This window comes from Archocentrus centrarchus, chromosome 14, assembly GCF_007364275.1.
Source record: "Archocentrus centrarchus isolate MPI-CPG fArcCen1 chromosome 14, fArcCen1, whole genome shotgun sequence".
Classification (NCBI taxonomy): Eukaryota; Metazoa; Chordata; class Actinopteri; order Cichliformes; family Cichlidae; genus Archocentrus; species Archocentrus centrarchus.
Genome location: NC_044359.1, coordinates 3767039 through 3789171, shown reverse-complemented (window position 1 = coordinate 3789171; position 22133 = coordinate 3767039). Strand labels below are relative to the sequence as shown.

Here is a 22133-nt window from a genome sequence, read left to right as displayed (position 1 = left end):
CTCTACAGAAATCAACATTCAGATGCACAAAACCTTTTAGCTTTCATTGATTGCATCTTTGTAAAATAACTGCAATCATGGCTGTCATGTTCCTGCCAAACCCTGTGCCACAGTGAATCAGTCCCCATAGACTCCCATCTTAAAACTTTCCAGCAGAAATAAACATGTTTACAGCCTGATACAAAAACTGCTTTGGTCTCTGTAGATAATTTACCCCTTTATAACATTTTATTACTCACCTGTTTAAATTGGAGTAAGGCTTAAAGTTTGCATTATTAGGGGCGTGGCCTCTGACTGACAGGTGGATGGCAACACAGGTGGCTGTAGCTGCTAGCTGTCTGCTAGACTTCACTTCAGCCACTGTATCTACAAGTAGCTGAAGGAGGTGAGGAGGTGGCAGAGACTGCTAGCTCCATCTTTGCTGCTTCAGGGCCTCATGTGTTCCTGGCTGTGGTCCAGGCCAGCAGTTTCACCAGAGAAGAACAAGAAATGGTGAAAATCATTCAGACAGCATTTGGAGAAGAGTCTGCAGATTACACCATGGTCTTGTTCAGGAGATGATCTGGAGGCAGATGGAGTCACTGGAGAAGAATTCATGAGAAGAAATCCAGCTCTCTGTGACTTCATCCATCAGTGTGATGGAGGATCCCTCTCAGCTGTGACTGGAGCTGCTGCTGGAACTGAGGCTGGAACTGGAGCTGGAGCTGGACCTGGTGTTGGAGCTGAAGCTGAGGATGGTGTTGGAGCTGTGACTGGAGCTGGTGTTGGAGCTGGGGATGGAGGTGGAGGTGGAGGTGGAGGTGAAGGTGAAGCTGAGGATGGTTTTGGAGCTGTGACTGGAGTTGGGGCTGGGGTTGGTGTTGGTGTTGGAGCTGGTGTTGGAGCTGGGGCTGAAGGCGGTATAGAAGTTGCTGTTGTAGGTGCTGTTGGACTGTTGGGGTTCCAGTGGAATATACAGTTGATGCCTCCTGCATCCTGTTCAGGAAGTTTCCTCATCTGAACCCAAGTTAGTATTTAGAGTAGTGAGAGCAGGGCTGAAGCGGATTATCTCCTGCTATAGGAAGCAGACAGGTGACACACACCTGTTTGTCTGTGTCCACAAGCTTCTGTCTTTGTGAGGACCAGTGTGGGTTTTAAGCCTTGGAAGAACATCCGTCTGATCCTCGACAGGCCGTGACAGGGGACTGTGTGCTGGCTGAGGGTCCTCACAAACAAGTGTGTGTGTGTGTGTGTGTGTGTGTGTGTGTGTGTGTGTGTGTGTGTGTGTGTGTGTGTGTGTGTGTGTGTGTGTGTGTGTGTGTGTGCAGCAGTTAGTGGTGGCAGCAGTAATCTCCACCAGGAGATGGCTTAGACAAAACAACAAGACCTGGACTGTAACGGATTCCTGGGATTATGGAGTGAAACTGGGAAAAGTCATGAGCACCTGTAACTGTCACACTAATCCACATTAAAGATCATTTTCAGAAACGGCTCTGAGTCAGAGTTCGTGGAATTTGCTTCTAGTATCTCATCTTGATTTGTCACTCACCTGCCATTTTATTAGGTACACCTGTGCAACTGTTCATTGATAAATAATTAATCAGCCAATCACACAACAGTAACTCAGTGCATTTAGGCATGCAGACATGGTGACGATGACCTACAGAAGTTCAAATTGAGCATCAGACTGAGGCAGAAAGGTAAAGGTGGCATGGTCTGAGAAACTGCTGATCTGCCGGGATTTCCCTCACCGCATCTCTGGGGTTCACAGAGAAACCGCACCGAGGCATTTTGTGCAGCTGAGAACGGTCGGACTGCTTTAAGTTGATACGAAGGTAACTCAAAGAACCACTCGTTATAGCCAAAGTACACAGAAGAGCATCCCTGAATGCACATCAAGCAGCAGAAGAGCAAACTGTGCCATTGTGGTCAGCTAAAAACAGGAAACTGAGGCCACAGCTCACACAGACTCACCAAAACTAAAAAATGTTTCCTACTATCAGAATCAGAATCAGAAACAGAATCAGAAGGTTTTATTGCCATATGGGTGAACAGGTTCACAGCATTAGGAAATTGCTGCGGTACTTTGTGCTTACATAAAAACAAATAAGTATAAAAACTATAAGACAATATTACAAATATACAAATTACAAATATACAGAGATATTAGAAAACTATAACACAATATTACAAAATATACAGTGCAGAGAATAATTAAAAGATAAAAGAATGTAAACTATAGTCCAGTAATATGTACATGACAGTGCAGTGATCAGTGCAAACAGACAGATGCATAAACGTAGGGTCATCAGTGTTTGTGGAGGGTGGTGGTAACAGTCTTAGGGTTATTGTTCATGAGTCCAACAGCAGAGGGGAAGAAACTGTTCTTATGGCAGGAGGTTCTGGTCCGATTTCTGCTGCAACATTCAGATAGTCAAAGGTCAAAAGTCAAAGAAATCTTTATTATCCACAGGGGGGCAAATAGTTTTGCAGATAGCAGTGACATTAAAATAACAACAGAACACAACTGTAATCACACGTATATAAGAATACATTTTTAAAAAAATCACCTCATGTTATTTAATAAACTTATTGCCACAGTAACAAAAGAGTTTTTGAACCTATTGGTCCCTGACCGTGGCACAACATATCTGCGGCCTGAGGGAAGTAACCTGAAGTGGCCATGAAGAGGGTGGCTGGAACCAGCCAGGACACGTCCCCCAGGTTGTTCAGGGAAACCCCGGCAATCTTACCAATTCCCTGGAGATGATTTCTGTTCCTCAAATTTAAAAGCCCATACCAACACATAAAAGAAAAAGTTAAAACATATTCTATAAAACAAAGATAAAACATTCTCATAAAAGTATGGTCAACATTAAAATTGCAGAGCTTACGATTAAAATATAGTCTCTGATGTGTTTTCTTGCACACGGCATCAATCTGTGGCTCAAATGTGAGTTTATCAGTGTGCTGAGGTACTTGTACTGATTAACCACCTCAACTAATTGGTTGTTGGTGGTTACAGGAGAAATGATGACTGGATTTTCAGGTTCAAATTTGGAGTAAACAGCATGAAGCATAAATCCGTCCTGCTTTGGATCAGCGGTTCGGGCTACTGCTCGTGTGATGGTACCAGCTGAGCATCGTTTAAACCCCACAGCCTACCTGAATACTGTTGCTGACCATGGCCATCCTTTTATGACCTCAGTGTGCCATCCTCTGATAGCTGCTTCCAGCAGGAGAAAGCTCCACGTCACTGTTCACTGCACTCAGATGGCCTCCACAGTCACAGATCTCAGGCCAGATCCCAGGGATGTGGTGGAAAAGGAGATTCAGATCATGGATGCAGCAGCTGTGATGCTGTCATGGAACCAAAATCTGTGAGGAACGTCTCCAGTAGATTGATGAATGTGAACCATGAAGAACTAAAGTGGCTCTGATGGAAAAAGTGGGTCTTGTCATGGTCCTGGGCCTCGGGCTCAGCGCTTTGTGTTTGTTTTTGATATTCTGTTATATGTGTTGTGTTGTTTTCCTTGTGTTAGGCTCCTGGTTTTTGAGTCCCCATGTGTTCTTTGGTTGTGGATCGTTGTGTGCTTATTGTTTATCCTCCTGTTCATGTGCCCTAGCCCTGGTCATTGTGTTTTGTTACTTCCTCTTTTATTTTGGTAGCTCTGGGTCCTTGTGCTTTGTGTCTAGTTTGCTTCCTGTGTCTCCCTCCCAGGTGTCGTTACCTGTGTGTGTGTGTATGATTTGCCTCAGTCTCCCTTTGTTACCTGTCAGGTTGTTAGATGTTTGATGTCGCCTGGTCCTTCCGCTGTGTGCTCTCCTTCCATGTTTCTACGTACTTCTGGTGATTTTGTAATTTGCTTCTGTTGGCCCCATCCAGCTTTGTTTTTCATGGTTTCCAGCAATAAAGCTGAGGGGGGTTTGTTGTTTTGTCTACATTGTGTCTCTGGAGTCTGCATATTGGGGTCCTAACCTGCCACACAGCACGTTACATGACAGGTCTCACCTGGTGCCAGCAGGTGCATCTAACAATCATCTAGGCCTGGATGTAGGTTTTTGTGTTTTCCTGCTGATTCTGGTTCTGCTTCCTGGTCCTTTCAGACTCTAACCGGATCATCATTCCCAAAGTGTTTGTGATGTTTTATTCAATAAGACCTGAAACTAGCAGCTGAGACCATAAACCCACCAGGAAGGTGTTTACAGAGATCAATTGAGCAGGAAGCTCATTTTCTCATAGACTTCCATACAATCACAGACATCACCCCCTGCTGGACATTAGAAAGAATACACGTTTGGACCTTGGCTCCTTCCATCTTTTATCAGTATTTATCATCTCTCAGGAGATACAGAAGGTTAAAAATCTTTAAATTAAATATTTCAGGAGATGTTCGTGCTTCTTTAGAAAAACCCGGACACGGCTGATAATTTCATGAAGGTTTTATTGAGGACAGCTGAGAGACAAACAGAATAGAAGTGCCACAGTTACAGTGAAGCACAGAGTAAAGTGGAGGGTGGGGGAAGTACACAGAGTCCTAAGAGGCTTCATTAAGCTCACGTGATATATAACAGTACAGTTTTCAGGCATCAACCTTAGTTTTCAAGCGTAGTTTGAATATATTTTGAGTGAACACTGTAAAAATACAGAATCATCCAGAGTCATTGAGTGTCGACAGAAGTCCCAAAATGTGAAAGCTAAAAAGGATTTCTTAGTAGAAAGTTCTTAAAAGTATGAAAGGTTTAATTGTCACAAACCTGTAAAAAATCATGAACAGACACAAAAATGCAAACAAGCAAATAAAGCAACATGTGCAAAAATCCAACATTTTCCTCTCACACCACAGGAAAACCGTCCAGGGAACGGGAAGATGCTTCACACAGCCGCTCTTGGCATTTAAACATTCATCGTAATTCTTCCTTCCGCCCTCAGTCCAGCCATACCACCTCGATCCAGATTAATCTGGTTCAGCCTGGTCAGGACCAGTTCTGTCCACCCATGTAGTATCCTGCCGGATCCGACAGCACGCACTGGTTCTGCTGGCTGGCACTCCGATTTTTGGCATCGATGAGCAGCAACGGAGACTGGGAGTAATGGTTGATGATGTTGGTGACTGATGGGAAGGACTGGACACACACAATACAGCTGAATATGCTGCCCTCTAAAGGCCAAACACTGAAAGTGTATCTTATTGAACAGTTAAGGGACATTTAAATGCGCGCTGTTTATTTAAACCAAAAAGATAAAAGTATATAAGCTTTAAGTAGACCTTAGCCTGTGCATGTTTGCTTGTTTGATGGGTAACAATCCAATCCTAACTTTTACACCATTACAATATACAGAAAATCTACAGTTTTTATAAAACTGTGGATTTTCCTATCACCAGAGTTGAAACATGAGCATCTACTGCGAATTTAACTTTCACTGCATGTCACCAAGTTAAATATTTTGGTGCTTTCAGGTGGGAAAAAGACCTTCTGTGTCTTAAAAGTGACTTGGATATTAAAGTGAAGGCTCCTGAAGTGGTTTTACCTCCTGGACTTTGAGTCCGGTTCCCAGCAGGAACTGCTGGTTCTGCTGCCTGATCTGGATGTTGTAGACTTTGTCTTGGTAGTAGACCATCAGGGTGAAGGGTTGGTTGGGCTGCTGCCGGGTGCTGTCCCTCACCAAATAGGCCCCATCCTTAATGATACAGATGTTTAAAAGGCTAAGAAACTGAACCAGCATCAGGATTTCTGGAGGTTTGTTCTGAATGAACTGAGAATGAACATGATTCAAATCTCACTGAGTTATGAATCTGAGAAGGTCAGCCAGTTGTGTTACTGAAAATAATTTTCATACTGCCCTCTAAGCCTGATGGACATGTGACTGTGACTCAACTGTGTCCTGTTGAAAGATCAAGTGTTATCAGCTTAAAACAACTTTTATTGTGTTGTTTTGTGTTACCTTGCAGAATCGCTTCAGACATCCTTCAGCCTGACCTCGGGTCACTTTACCCACGTACCAGCGAGGGTCCAGCTCCTACACACACACACACACACACACACACACACACACACACACACACACACACACACACACACACAAATAAACTGATGGCATGGTGTGTGTGTGTTTCAACAAACACAAAGGAAACAGCACTGCCTGCTGTTCACACTGAAGAACATCAGCCAAAACAAACTAAACTGGTATTTTCTGTAAAACTTCACATAATAATAATAATAATAATAATAATAATAATAATAATAATAATAATAATAATAATAAACCTTCCAAAAAGTTCAAATTAAAGACAGGGAGTGTTAGTAATCTCAGTAAAACAAATCAAATAAATCAATATAGAATAAGTTGAGGGGAAATTTTAAAAGATTTACTATTTGAAAGATTTAAAAATTTAAAAACAACCACTGAGTTTATTGAGCCTCCTACTTTATAACAAAATCCTTAAGTAATCACAGTAATCTGCGTTGTTAATGATGCTTATGGCTATTTAAGAAAAATAAATACAACTATTGAATTTATTGTAACTTTAATTCACCACAGTTCACACAGGAAGAAAGTATAAGTAAACAATAAATTGTATTTTTATAATTTAATAAATCTTGTTTCACACAGACATGCCAACCACTTTGAAACTTCTCATTTTAATGTTGTCAGTGTGTTATTTTCATGTTATTTTATCAACTTCTTTAACCTCTGTCACAAGAGCTGAAATAATAAAAATAACAATAAAATAGCAAAAGCAGAAGGAAATACCAGTAGAACTCTCTTTTACCTCTGTTTTGTTGTATAGCTGCATGACGTTTGTACAGTTTCATGTTTTTTTTTCTTAAAATCTGACATTTATGTCCTATTTTTATATTTACTGAAACCCATTAACATGCACTGTTCCTGTTGCATGATTTTCAAAAATCAGTCATATATTTCAAATTAAAAGCTCTCTAATGCTTCAGTCTTAATTATGAGACTTTTATTGTGAAACGTACTGAAATGTGCTCTGAAAAAGTCGAAGTTATTTAATGAAATGCAGAATATTCATAAAGTCATCAGGACTAATTATGTTAACTTACATCACCTGTGTGGGTTGTCTGTGTGCTCAGACACTTAAACACAGCACTTCATCTGAAAGAAGAAGTGCTGGCAGGAAGAAGAGTGGCAGGAGTTAATGACTGTGGGTCATTAACTCCTAGCACTCTTCTTTAAAAGGTTCTCATCATTTCAGCCTATGGCCCTCATAATGCCTTATCTGGCCCACCATCCCCATATGTCAGGAAGACAAGTGTGTGTGTACTTCAGTGTTACCTCTGAGTTTCCTGCTGCAGGCGGAGGAGGACGAAACGATTGTCTGTCCGATCCAGCGCCTCTGTGTTCGGCCATCCCTGCAAACACAATGCGATCACTTGTGGGGATTTTACATTCAGTTATTATCGTATCCTGAGGACACAACCAAACCACGATCTACATCAAAGTCACCATAACTATAACCTAAATTTATATGATGTTTTCAACATCGCACAGAAACTGGCTGCAATTAAGGAGGTGTTTGTAACATAGTCCTAATTGAATAGGAATGAATGGAGCTAAATGGGTAAAATATCTCCACCGGCTTCAAGACAAAAGCATTTTATTATCAAAAACACGTCTGAACTGACATTAAAACACGCCTGTCCTTTAGTTTTTGTCACAGTGAAACTGATCTTGATCATAAAACACTAACACCCTAATAATGGTCCATTTTGATTAGTTCAATTCAATTTAATTTTATTCATATAGCTCCAAATAACAACAGTTGCCTCAACCTCCTTGGTACGTTAAGGATGTAGGACTGGACGTCCTCACTCGATGGCGCCTGTTTCCAAGCAATAACTCCAGCAGACATTAGCAGCAAAGTTAAAGACCAGCAGAGACTTCACATGTGGAAAAGAAGCAGCAGCTGTTTGTGGAGGTTAAAGGTGAGCCTCAAATCAAAATGGAGGCTGTAATAAATCAGCTTGAGGTGCTGTGATGTCCCTAAAGCTCACAGAAAGGTGTTTTACTACAACAGAAACCTGAAAAACATCTAAACAAATTTCTTTATTTATCCAGGAGAGTCCAGGAGAGCAGTAGAAACACATGACTTGTTTTTTACAAGAGTCGCCCTCTACTGGACATTAGAAAGGTTAAACTGGTTTTATATTTCATAAATATTTTATGTGTTGTTACTGATAATTGCTTATTTTTGTATAAATTATTATTTGCTGTTGGAGCTGGTCAAATATGAAGATTGTTTTTTTTAATCATTAAATAAGTTTTAGCTTTGAACTGTTGGCCAAACAGAGCAGGCTGTCAGAGGTCCCTAAACATTTTCTCTGGTTTCCAAATTGTTTTCTGGAAGTTTATTTTGGAAAGAAATCATAGGTAGTTATACCCTCAAAAAACAGAAGAAGTAATGCTGTAATGTTGAAGTTTTAATTTTCTTCTTACCTAGTTGCAGTTTGGGTGGCAGAGAAGCAGTAGAGGGGACACTGGGAGGAAAACTGTGAAAATGAAAAAATCTCAATCATGCTAGAAATATTTAGCATTATTTAGCATTTTGGCTGTTGAGTGGTAGATTTTTGTTTGTTTTTTGTTGTTGTTGTTGTTTTTGATACTTTAATAAATTGGTGAAATTAAAAACTGCAACTGAACTAACTGAACAGTTGAAGTTACAGAGTGGTGTCTCTCAGGGCTCTATTCTCAGATCACTACACGCTTCACTTTAATAAATTTGCCACTAATTAAAGAGAATATTTTAACTTGTAAAGTTTGTGTTGAATAATTAAAAACAGTTCTTTTTGAAGAAAATCACAAACAGAAATCTGTGATGTCAGCTCAAAATAAAAAGAAATAAACATTAGAAAAAATGTGCTGAGTACTTCCTAATGGGAAATGTGTAAATTTTCATTAATACGTTTTCAAAGTGTATTTGTTTTGTTCTGAAGTTTTCAGATAAGCAAGGACTTACGGTAATTTACATACCTGTCTCCATGACGACTGGGAGGGCCAGGGAGTCCAGGCCGAGGAGGCATACTTTTATTGTGAAGGGGGAAGGTGTTGTGCTTAGGCACTGAAGGGGAGAAACAGAGCCAAATCAGATTCCCACACGGGAAGAAAGAAGTTTAAACAGGAAACTTTACAAATGTAAATTAAAAATGTTTAAAAGGCTAAAAAAAAAAAAACAATTTTTGATTATCTTTGGGTCGTTTCATTGAGAAGATGAAAAAAATAAATGAAAAATGGATAAATCTCACCATCATCTGGTTGCTGATGAGAAAACAGAAGAAAAAGCTCAGACCTCATTCATGCACAATTAAATAATTCAAATAATAAATAAAATTATCTGTAAATATAAAGGTCATGCCTACATAACTGTAAAACAAAATTTATCTATTTTCAATTTTTTTTATATGTATATAATATTGTCACCCCAAAAGAGTTTTATTCTAGATCAATTTTAATGCTATTTTAAAATGCTTTTTATGCTCAGTGTCAATTTATTTGAAGAAACATGTTGTGATAGATGCAAAATTAAATTACAGTAATTAAACAAACTCCCAGCTGGCTTTTCTTTTATGTCTAAATCTTATAAGTGAGCTAAGATAAGATATATGTGAGATATATACTTATGTGTTATTGTGATACTCTATAGCTTGTGAACGTACCTCTCTCCTCCCCTCAAACCTGTTAAAACAAAACGCACGGGAAAAAGGGATTATTTTAAAAATATCTTCCTTTAGCCGTTAAACAATGCAAACAATAACAACATGCTAGAAACAAACATGTTAAACAAATTGGAAAAGTCCAACTCAATAGGATATTTTGAGGTGATCTAATGGAGCACCTGGAACGTGGAGGCCTGGCGGAGGAGTTGCTTCTGTTGATGTTGGTGGGAGGGGGGACAGGAGGTTTATTTAAGATGGAAGGATCATCCTGCGGAGGCCTGAGTAGACAAGCATACACAAATATATAACTTTATACTCCCTTTTAAAAGGCATGGTGTGGCACAGGACCTGCTGATCATTTTTCTTTGTAAAAAAAAAAAGAAAAAAGTAACTATGTAACGAAATATTTACAGTCTATTAAAACTTGTGAGTAATTTCAAACTGAATTTATGTTATCACTGTAGCCCACACTTTGAGAACCACTGCTTTAAAATAATTAAAGTACTAAAAGGTGTGTATCTGTACTTGTATTCCTGTCTAAGAGGGGACCGTCATTACACATTCACCAACAGTGGACCCACAGATAAATGGGACATTTTCTGGTGGTAGGTTGTTGAGTCTTTAAATCATTCTAAACTTTTGGTAAAGTGTGTGTGTGTGTGTGTGTGTGTGTGTGTGTGTGTGTGTGTGTGTGTGTGTGTGTGTGTGTGTGTGTGTGTGTGTGTGTGTGTGTGTTTGTACACACCTCCGAAGTTGTGCGGCTGGCTGCAAGAAATAGAAATCATATTAGAGCAACAAATAAACTTAAAAACATTAAAATAGAAGTTAGTCTGTGAAGGTGTGACTGTGGAGTTCCTCAAGGTGTAACTATTCATCAATGTGTGTGTGTGTGTGTGTGTAAAAAACAGTTTATTTAAAGTAAACTCACCCTGTCCACTGTGCTGCGGTGAGGTCCTGTGAAGATGATCAAACAAAATCAGAATAAGACAAAGAAATGTGAATAAAAATGTAAAGTTAAACTGCAGTTTTTCTTCTTTTCCTGTGATAAGCCCCTGGGGCAGTAACTCTTTTATTGATGGATCATGATTAAAGAACAAAAAACCCTGTAGTTGTGGCTCTGTGACAAATAAACAGAAGGGGAACATGAATGTACTTTAATAAATGAAATCACCCACAGTCAAAGGCGGTTCTGGGTTATTTTACCTCTGATGGGGGATGGGTTGGATCCTGAATCTCTGCCTGGTTTGTTGTTACGAAAGACCTGCGGTGGTTCAGGATGAGCTGAACACAAACACAAACAGCAGCTTTAATAAAGCAACCAGAGAATAATCACATGACCTGAAAAGATCTTATGTTTTAAATGTGCTTTATGCTCATTTTTCAATGTAACTCTCTATAATTTGCAACATGCTCCTGGCTGAAGTTTTATGTTGAAGACCGTTTTCTGACTGTATCTGTTTGCAAGAAGTTACTTACATTTTCCTGGAGGTCGTGGCCCACAGTGAGGGGAGGGGTCTCTACGTGAGTCTCCAGGCTGCATGAATGCACACACAAAAACACACACACACACTTTAACAAGTTATCTTAAAACTGTGGCGCCCTTTGTGGACAGACTTTGTATTACAATGAGCTTGACTCACCATTCGAGGTGGTGGAACAGAGAGGGTGGAGACTGGAGGGCGGGGGGACACAGCAGGGGGCTGACCTCTGGATGACACATGGTTATCTACACACACACACACACACAAAGTTTATATATACTGATCCAAATACTTTAAAAGGAACACTTTGAAAACACATCAGTTATCAATAGGGAAAAAATGGGTTTTATTTCACTGATTTGAACAAACACTAAAACAAGTGAACTTTGTGAATGCGGCTGTTGACTGAAGTGAAAAAAGACCACCATGTTTGGTGGTTTAAAAGTGATTATGGGTGTACCTAAAAGGTATTTGATGACTAATATTTTCTTGTGCACGTGAAAATATGAGGTTACCAATGTAATCCCCGTCCCCGATGGGTCGGGTGGGACACAGCTTGTGGTCCTCTGCAGGTTCAGAAGGAGGCGGCTCATAATCGTTACCCGCGTCCTGGTCTTCATTCGGGGACTCGTAGTCCCCCCCGCTGCCTTCATCATCGCTGTATGGACTCTCATAGTCATCGTCAAATTCATCATCCTGATGGAGGAAACAAAGAAAAAATTAAATTTAACAGCTGTTACAAACTTTGTGTTTTAGACAAAAAATTAAAAAGAAAAATTTAAATATCTATTTTCTTGATCCAGATGGTGGAAAATGGATGAACAGAAATAATAGTAATAATTTTGTAATAAAAATAAATTATTTTTCTATTCTAAATATTCTTAAAAATTTGGTGAAATGTATTCTGTAATAAATATTAAACATAAATATTTTGGGACTATTTTATACCTTTAAGAGGCACCAGAGTGAGGATGGAAATAAATTAACTCATATTAATAATTAGAAATAAATAAGTTCAAAAAGCTTCTCTGTAAATCACCACCTCATCGTGGTGGAGGGGTTTGTGTTGTTTTTACCTTTAACAGATGTAACATATATATATATATATATATATATATATATATATATATATATATATATATATATATATATATATATATATATTTATATACTCTGATTTACACCACTAGGATCCACAGCAATGACACCAGATTACATAAATACAAGTAGTGAAATATATGCTCATAAAAAGGCAAATGTAGAAAATAACAAATTTGCTTGCATAATTAGTATTTATTTTACTTTATTTTAATTTAACTTTTGGGCTTCTATAATTCTTCTCATGTATATCGTCTGTTTTGTGGAATAAGGAACCTTGTGGGTTGTTGTAATCAAAGTATCACATAGATCAATGAATAAGCTTCAAAGAGCACATCAGACTCACAAATTCGTCTTCGCCCCATCCCTGAGGGTCAGGGTTCATCTCTGCAGAGGAGAAATCAGCAGGTCAAAATACAATCATCTGTATTTAAAGATCTGACTGATTGAAAGAGGAAATATTAACACATTAAAATAAAATTGAGTGCTATAAGCTGCTTGTAACTGCAATGTTGTGCATTGCTATAATAGTAATAATAATAATAAGATGATGATGATGATAATAGTTTGACCACAAAAAACATTTAAATTTCTTCAGTAAGACTGTCCTGCTCCTGATTTGATTCCAAAGACTTGACCAACTAAATACAATACAGTAAAAAGAAAGTACATCCAATGTTATGTGGAGAGGTGAGAAGTAACAAAGTACAAATACTTTTTCAAGTATCTGTACTTGAGTATTTTTCTGACTTTTTACTTTTACTCCCTACATTTTACATAAATATCTGTACTTTCTACTTCTTACATTTTCAAACAGGCTCAATGGTTTAAGATCTGAGGAATGTTTTTATTTCCCATCACTGCCTTCAAACATTAAAGCAATCTGGCCCTGAATGAAGGAACAATAACATATAAGGGGCAATCCTATTAGTGTATCCATCACCGGGGCTTATCATATGCAAATATACAAAACAGGAAAAACATGTAATTTATGTGTTATTTATAGCGCTGTACTCGGGGGTTACAGTTGAACCAGTGCAGCTGTCTCTAAGTTGCGGTTGTGGTACTCTGGGTTTGCAGAATTCTTTCATGCACAGCTCTCTGAACGTCCCACCACAGCATTCAGTCAGACTGAAGTCTGGACTCTGGCTGTGCCGTCGCAGCGGCTTCATTCTTGATGCTGTACTTGGGATCAATCCTCCTGTTGATCCAGTTTGGTCCAAGCTTCAGCTGTGGGACAGACGGCCTCACATGTGCGTCTAAAATTGTTTGGTATACAGAGGAGTTCATGGTCCACTCAGTGACTGCGAAGAGCTCAGATCCTCAGCCCTCCTCCACTGTGCTGACAGCTGGTCTGAGGTGTTTGTGCTGATGTGCTGAGTTTGGTTTCCTCCAAATGTGCTGCTTTGCATTATGAACAAACATCTGCTCTCTGGTCTCGTTTGTTCCAGAAGTCTTGTGGTTTGTAAACCTAAGCCATGCTGCCATTATTTTTTTATTTATTTTTTTTTTTAGAGAACAGAGGCTTTCTCTTGCAGCCCTTCCAAACCATTCATACTTGTTCAGTCTGTTTCTAATTGGCTTGTCATGAACCTTAACATGCTAACTGAGGCCTGCAGAGTCTGAGATGGAGTTCTTGGTTATGTAGTTTCTCTGAGCAGTGCTCATTCTGAGCTTGGAGGGAATTTGCTGGGACGTCCATTCCTGGGAAGACTGGCAGCTGTCTTGAATGTTTTCCATTTGTGAAAAATCTTCTAACCCTTCCCAGACTGACGGGCAGCAACAGCTGCATCTCTAAGATTATTGCTGGTGTGTTTGATCCTTGGCATTGTGTTAGCACACACCTGAATACTGCAAACTGACAAAGCTGTATTCATACACAGGCCGATGCATTTGATTATCAGCACCTGGCTGCTACTTACATTCTGAATTCCTGTGGGAGCAGTAAGAGTGGACTTTGTGTTCAATAACTGCACACTGTTTATGTCATATGTTGTTGTTCATTTTGGGTTGTATTTATCTAAACTTTAAAGGACCAGATGATTTTTTTTTTAATGTCCTGATAGGTAACCTCAGAATTGAAAGAGAATGTACTTTCTTTCTCCTGTGGCTGTATTATTATATATATATATATATATATATATATATATATATATATATATATATATATATATATATATATATAATTATTTGGAAGCTCTATCTAATCATTTTGGGAAATCATACTACCTTTATGAATCTGTGTAAAAACACTTTCATTGTTGATAAATTCTTACCTGGTTCAGTATATTTGGGCGTCCTGTGATGGATAAAAATAAACAGAAAGAAAAGGTGTTAGAAACCACAGAGCTGCTAAGATGACGTATTCAAAATTACCACAAAGACAACAGCATAGAGGTAGAACGAACAAAGGTCCAAGACCGTTATAAATAAAATACACAACTTTTTAGCGCCGTCATCTAATGTTAAACTTTAGGTATACACATGCACATTTTTACTGTGCTTGTCCCTTTGACATGAAATCTTTATTTTATTTTTAAATGCCTGTCATGTCTGGCAGTTTTTGCAAACAGAATCATAATCCGAATGCACTGCTGTACCAAACGTATTTGCTTTTACAAGAAGAGCTCTATATGTTCTCTATAGACTACACTTGTTAAAGTTTGTTCTTTTATGTATTCATTCATTTTGGTCACTGTTCATACAATATGACTGCCAGGTCTGACAGGCAGGAAGGAAAGAGCAAAAAGACAAAGAAGACAAAAGGAGAGAACAAAAGAAATAAGGGGACAGAGCTAGATACATGTGATTAGCTGTGTGTGTGTGTTTTATATATATATATACACATCTTTGCCCCAACATCACTCACATTCCTGTTTGGTCAGAGGCGCTTCACTCCTACATGAAGCCACATCAAATGTGTCAACATTTGATCCTGATGCTTAGTTTTTGCTGGAGTCTGTGCATACCTGTCAGGTTTTGTATTTAAAAATACGGGAAAAATTTCCGCTGCTGAAAATAGAGGTCACTATATGATGTCATCACCTAATTTGCATAACTGTTCATTTGGATGTACTGTAGTTGCAATCAAGACTGCAGAAGAGAGGAAAAACATCTTTGGAGAGACAAAAAGTGAAGAAAAAAACACCATGAATATGTTTAGAACTACAAATAAACTTTATGAAATAACTTAATAACTTTAATGCTTTGCCTAGACCCACATTACATAGATCAATTTTGTCCCGTATTGTTTAATGTTAGAATATCAAATTTAATGAAAACACTGTGGGGGGAGACTGCCAGCTACATTCAACCCTCCTCCTTTATCTGGGCCGCTGTTGCCAACTTGTGTAAGAAAAGTCGCTGTCGGCTGTCTCAAAGGTTGATAAAGGCCAAAGCGAGGACTGAGGATGGGAGCGGAGGGAGCGGGTGGGCAGGCTCAGTGTTTAAGTGAGGTTCAGGGGTTGGAGGGTGGAGACAAAGTGAAGTCTGAGCAATGGCAAAGCATACAAAGGGACACAGTAAGAAGGCTTTATGTACACAAAACATGGTGACAGCGGAGCGTTTCACTGTCGCTTTATCGCTTTATGGGGCAAAAAAAAAACGCTAAGTTGGCAACACTGAGCCCTAGCGCGGCTTTGTTTACGCTACTAAACTAAACCGGAAACACGTCACTAGACTCTGTGAAAAGGGCGCACTGAGGTCCAGTTGTTTTTATGGGGTTGTTCCAGCTGTCGGCACTAACCTAGTGATAGTGACAATTCAGTTTGGCGCGGCACAAGAATGCTTTAAAAAAAATTGAAAATTGGAAACTGAAAATACGGGAAAATAAATATACAGGATGACGCCGGGACAGAGGGGTAAAATACGGGAATTTCCCGGCCAAAACGGGATACTTGACAGGTGTGAGTCTGTGTTTCGTTGACATTAGTGATTAGCAGACAGTTTGATTGCCACGTATGACACACAAGCTATTCCAATAAGCAAAGTCTTAAAGGGTTCAGCTCTGAAGCTCTGGAACTTGAACATACTTTTTACTAAAGAAGCCACCCCTCTTCTCCTTCTTGTTGATTTCACTGCTGAGCTTGGAGATCATCCTGCAGTCACAAAAAAGGTGCAGCAGACATCACAGGGTGGTTAAACCCACTGAAAACACTCACCAGGGTCTCCATTCAGTGTCCAGTACAACCAGTACATAAAGCATTTCAAACATGAAGCTTTTTACTGCAATGAAGACTTTCTGTCAACAGTCCTGATGGTATTTGGGCTTCAGGCTCTGAGCTTCGGCACATCCAATTAGAAATGAAATAATGACACAACATTAAAGAGCCATATCTCAGCTTTAATCTGAGCAAATAAATAGAAATATGTGGGAGAGCCCTGCAGATTTCTGCAGCTCTTCTTCTTCTGGTCTCTAGCTTCAGTATGGTCTAACTTCATCTGATGGACTTCAGCTGGGGGTAGTCCTTCTCTTCACCCTCTGAAGCTCAGCGGTTGCTTCAGTGCTGTGACATCAAGGAGGCTGAAGGACAGAAGGACGTAAGGAAGCACAAGAACAGCTGGACTTCACCTGCATCATGAAGAAGGTTTCTGTCCTGGTGTGCATCATGAAGGACTTTTTCACATAAACACACTCTAAAATCGTAGGTCTGGTTGTGGTTTGTTTGGGTTTTTTTTAGAACAAGTTGTCCTCATTCTTTTGAACAGTCTAATGTGAACTCTTCATGTTGAAAGAACTAATTAGGCATTGGCTCTTTGATGCTGTGTCATCATTTGACCATAAAACTGTTTTGATTTATCAAAGATTTAAAAAATAAACAAACAGTGCAGCAACAGGGGGCAGGACTCACGGAGCATGAAGTTTGGGGAATTTCTGGAGGTCGTTGTCAATCAGATTCTGCAAAAACAAACAGTGCGAGGACAGGGTTACATCCTTCCCCTACATTCCTCTGTAGCTCTCTAGATCCTTCTTTCCATTCCTGGGTCTTTCTGTCCTTACCTAGATCCTTCTGTCCTTCCCTACATCCTTTTCTCCTCTAGATCCTTCTTTCATTTCAGACATCCTTCTTTTATTTCCTATCTTCTGTCTCCCTCCTATATCCTCCCACACTTATTTATTCTTCTTTGGCTCCTCTGTCCTTCTCCAGTTTTATATTTTCTTATTTCTTCTTATTTTCTTATTCTTTATTACTCTTAAACTCACCACAAATCTGGAGCCGCTGATGGAGTTCTTCAGCACGACTTTATCACAGCCGGACAGATTCATCTGTACATGAGAAAACAGGAAATCCAGAGCAGATATTTTATTAAAATATGAACGTTCAGATTTGTTTAACTCAAATTTTACAGTCTTCCTGGAAATATTCATATTTTTTTCAAATACTCATATATGAAAAAAATATGATATGTCCATATATTTCATATATGGACATATCAGTTTCTATGCAGATGACACCATCCTGCATTTGGTTTGTCTACCTGGGGATGTGAAACTACACCAACACGTGTAGTAACTGCCACATGAAATCGAAGATAAGAATCAGTTTATGATATCAAAACATCCGCGGTGCAGAACACCATGGGTTTGCTAATCTCAATTTGGTCATTAACTGCACATTTCTATGCACGAATATAATTTAGGACCTGATGTCCTTCTTTTCACCTTGCTCCAAACATTCATAACTCTTTAAATGTTCCACCAAAGAAAACCTGATGCAGTGCCAAAAATGCCAGAACTACTCCACTCATCCAAGTCACGGTATGGGGGGTTATGGTAGGGAGTAAAATCTGAGCGATGGGTGTCAGCATCACTGCACCCCATGTAATTTTCTCCCACAAAGATTTCCCTAGCTTCCACCATGTAACGCTGGTTCTCAGAACTTTTGAAATGCAGGCTTATTCTCAAAAGATACCAAAGCACAAGCGACTCTTCAGCATCACAGTGGAAAGGAGGTCTAAGAGGTGGTCTGGGGTTAGTGGAAAAGCTTGGAACCGGCTCTAGATTGGACACCAGCACAACAACTGTTAAAAAGAGGCATCAACCGATTTTTCACCAGCACCAATCTTCATGTTGTTGCCAGGACAGAGGCAATTATTCTTCCTTGGTGCCGTTTTGGAAACCTGCCCACATTTAAACAGATTTGAGAACCATACATCATGCAGCTTAACAAGCAAAGGTTGGAGTCATATCTGAGGTGGGCAGAATCTGTGGGCTGCCATTCAATTCAATTTCAATTCAATTCAATTTTATTTATATAGCGCCAAATCACAACAAACTGTCGCCTCAAGGCGCTTTGTATTGTGGGTAAAGACCCTACAATAATACAGAGAAAACCCAACAGTCAAAACGACCCCCTATGAGCAGCACTTGGCGACAGTGGAAGGAAAAACTTCCTTTTAACAGGAAGAAACCTCCAGCAGAACCAGGCTCAGGGAGGGGGGGTCATCTGCCGCGACCGGTTGGGCTGAGGGGAGAGAAAGACATGCTGTGGAAGCGAGCCAGAGATTAATATCAATTAATTGCTGCATCCACCAATCATTGGTGAATTTCTTGTGGATCCTTTTATAGCCTCTGATATCATACATTCTAAATATGGGTCTGGAAATTTCTTGTTGCTCTGCTAGAGCCAGCGGTTTATGTTAGTGAAGAAGAGCATGCAGGCAGGGTGGGGTGGGTGGAGGTTGGACTGAGTTAGAAATTAGTCCATCAGAGGGACAGCTTTGGTTGAGCGGTCGGAGACTGATATGATGATGAAGATGGAGCTGCCAGGCAGGAGGAAAAGAGGAAGACCTCAGAGGAGGTTCATGGGTGTAGCGAAGGAGGACATGCAGAGGGTTGGATTGACAGGGAGGATGCTGGGATAGGGTGAGATGGAGGCTAATAATCTGCTGTGGAGACCCTTAAAGAAGAAGTTCTAGATTGGACACCAGCACATTTACAGCATCGAGGGAAAAACTGAATCACAAAAAAGTTTTGCTGAACGTGATCTTATGTTCAAGCGTTTATTTTTTAGCTCCTCTTTTATTAGGCCGCCTTCTCCTAACACCTCACCTTTGGCAGCGCAGCCACAGGAATGAGTGAGGAGGCATTAAAGTTTAAAATGAGCTTTGAGAGCTCAGAGCAGTCTGAATGTGAGGTTTTGGCCCACAGGGATTTCTTCTAAATAAGTTCACCTCATAATTTGAATTTTGGGCCACGTCTGTAACAAGTTACAGTTGTTATTGCCCACCTGTTATTTTTGCCTCAGCAAAGTGCACAGATCCCAACACAAAGCAATACTGCAGACCTTGAATAACCCCATCTACCCCCAATGAAAAAAAAACACTTTTCCTACAGTTTCTTCCACTCCGCCTGTCTGCTCTCATACTGTATACTCCACTACTGCTGTTAACAAACATAAGCAAACAACTCTACAATGGTTTCATGAACTAAGAGAGCTGCTTAATAATAAGACATATACAAGAAAGGGGAAATCCAGCAGTGTGTCACATCGCAACCATCTTCATGCAGCCACCTTCAGATGCAAGCAGCTAACAGCTAACAGCTAACACTGCAGCTATTAGTCAGAGCTGTGAGCTTTTCAAGTGTAACTGATCCACACACAGCTATTGTTATCCTTCTTCTTGAGGAGTTTGATCCAAAAACACTGCAGTTACTTTTACAGTTAAACCTGCTTCTTCTTTCAGTAATTACATCACAGCCTCTGAGCCTCTGCAGAAACATTTCACCATCTGTCCTGGTTAGCAGGAAAGCTGTATGTAATCAGACTGAGCTGTAGGAGAAAATATTACTGAGTCCAACCTTTAAGTACAGGGAAACGGAGGTCAAAGGTGCAGGTGTGAAAGCAGCATCAACCTCCAGGCTGAAAACTGAAGCTCCAAAATCTGCAGTTCCTCTAACTGCAGCTCCCATGCCAACATGTTCACCTCTAGAGCCTTTTTTCCTCATAACCCACCTGTTTAAATTGGATTCAGGCTTAAAGTTTGCATTATTAGGGGGCGTGGCCTCTTTGATTGATAGGTGGATGGTGACACAGGCGGCTGTAGCTGCTAGCTGTCTGCTAGGCTTCACCTCAGCTAACGGGAGTCCCTGAACTGGACCTCTGGACCCTGTTTGTGCTGTTGGAGCCTTTTGAAGCATTTTTAATACAATTATCTGACCAATAATTTGTCTGCTGTGGCTTCATTAAACTAACAGACTGTCCAAGAAGGCGAAGCTCCAGTTTGGGTGAGAGAAACTCTGGGATTTTAATTGGATGTTACTGATTAGCAGGTATCTGTGCGTGAGGGGTGCTCCATACAGGCTCTGGGTTGATTAGCTGATAGCTTAGCGCTCTGCCCTCTCCGTCCAAATATGGTCACTTCAGGAACCAACAAACCAACCTGGTGATGTCAGAATGCTAATACTGCGGCCTTAAAAACCAACATGTGACATCACCTCAGTTATGTCAGTGTTTTATGTACGGTCCATGATGTGAAAGATTAAACATTAATGCAGGACATGTACAAATGGCCCCCCTGCAGGGTTTTAACACTGAGCTGCTGTTTTCCCTCTGGAAGTTAAACCCAGCCTGCAGCCTCCTCCTTTCTCTATATTTCTGCACCTGCTAAAGTCTGTGAGATCAGCTCTGGGCAGGTGCTGCAGCTCACCTGAGCCTCTCCGTGTTCAGCCTCTCTAATCAGAGCTGAATGAGCATTTCGTGTTTGGTCTTTGTGTGCGCTAACTTTCAGTTTAGCTCTTTCTACTCAGTGAAGTTTATGACTGTCTGACTGTCACCGTGGTCGTGAAGCTCAGGATTGTTTATCCTGTTTCTCTGTGGAATTCAGGACTCTTCTCTGAGGTTTGGAAGCTGAAAGAGAAGACAGACATGAGGACAGACAGAGAGTACCGATGGAGCCTCACCCTCTTCAGGTAGTCTGCGAGCTGCTGGGGGCTCCACCCCATCACATCCGATCTGGACGGCACGCGGTCCGAACTCATCCTGCGTCCTTCTCGATGCTCAAAACCACAACGTCAGTCCGGATGATGTCAAACCCAACAGTCCCCGGCTCTAACGAGAGGACACCAACATCTGAGTGAAGGAGGCGATCTTTGAAACTCTGCTCGGCCTCAGAGGAAGTTTCAGGGCTGTTGGTTTGTTCTCCTTCAGCTCGCTGTCTGACAAGTAGGGCCTCGCTGCTGCTTCCTGTGAAGAGTCAAAGCAGACTTCTCTGAAAGGCTCAGAGAAAACTGCAGCGCTGCAAACCGTCTTCAGCTTTTACTTCCCCAAACCGACTCGGCCTCTTCTAACCGTGCGAGCGTCCGTCCAACAGAGCAGACGGCAAAGTGCAGGCGGACATGTCACCCAGGCCCAAAATGGCTTCCTCCTCCTCCACTTCTTCACTCTCTCTCTCTCTCTCTCTCAGAGGAAGTGACTGTGAAGTGGGGGGTGGAAGAAGGCAGCATCACCCCCCCCCCCTCCGTGCGTCTGACCACAGAGCGGAACAGCGTCTGCAGCTGCACCCACTCGCTGCAGCTCTGCTGAGCGACGCTGTCGAAATGCCAAACAGGGGAACAAACAAACCTGGATCAGTGTGAGCAAAGAGCTCAGCTCTGACCTCAGGTCACCTCCATCAGCAGGTTCACAGCAGGCAGCACCGTAACACAAGCACTGAAGTTACTACGCAGCATTCATCTGTGCAGAAAACAACCTCTGGCACAGTTTTGGCACTTCTTCCAACACCAGAGAAGAACTAACAGTTAGTCCTACATCACACAATGAAGAGATGTCAGAAAAAGTGAGAAAAGTCACCATGTTACCAAAAATATGAGCTCATTTTGAATTTGATGGCAGCAAGATGTCTCATAAAGGCTGGGATGGGAGCAGCAAAAGTCTGGATGAGTAAAAAGAAAGA

General features: G+C 40.7%; 1 protein-coding gene across 1 annotated transcript; it reads right to left on the bottom strand.

The window, feature by feature from the left end:
* Window positions 1-4426: 4426 nt before the first annotated feature.
* Window positions 4427-21615, bottom strand: lcp2a (lymphocyte cytosolic protein 2a). The gene is made up of 21 exons (XM_030746479.1): window positions 21142-21615; window positions 17443-17505; window positions 17090-17136; window positions 16271-16336; window positions 14516-14538; window positions 12586-12626; window positions 11657-11837; window positions 11301-11386; window positions 11137-11194; window positions 10864-10941; window positions 10589-10614; window positions 10406-10425; window positions 9840-9938; window positions 9661-9679; window positions 9250-9262; window positions 8978-9065; window positions 8444-8496; window positions 7283-7359; window positions 5927-6001; window positions 5513-5662; window positions 4427-5106 (listed from the first exon to the last, which is right to left on the bottom strand). The coding sequence occupies exons 1-21, from the start codon at window positions 21217-21219 to the stop codon at window positions 4957-4959; spliced, it is 1491 nt and encodes a 496-aa protein (XP_030602339.1). The 5' UTR covers window positions 21220-21615; the 3' UTR covers window positions 4427-4956.
* Between the last annotated feature and the right edge of the window lie 518 nt (window positions 21616-22133).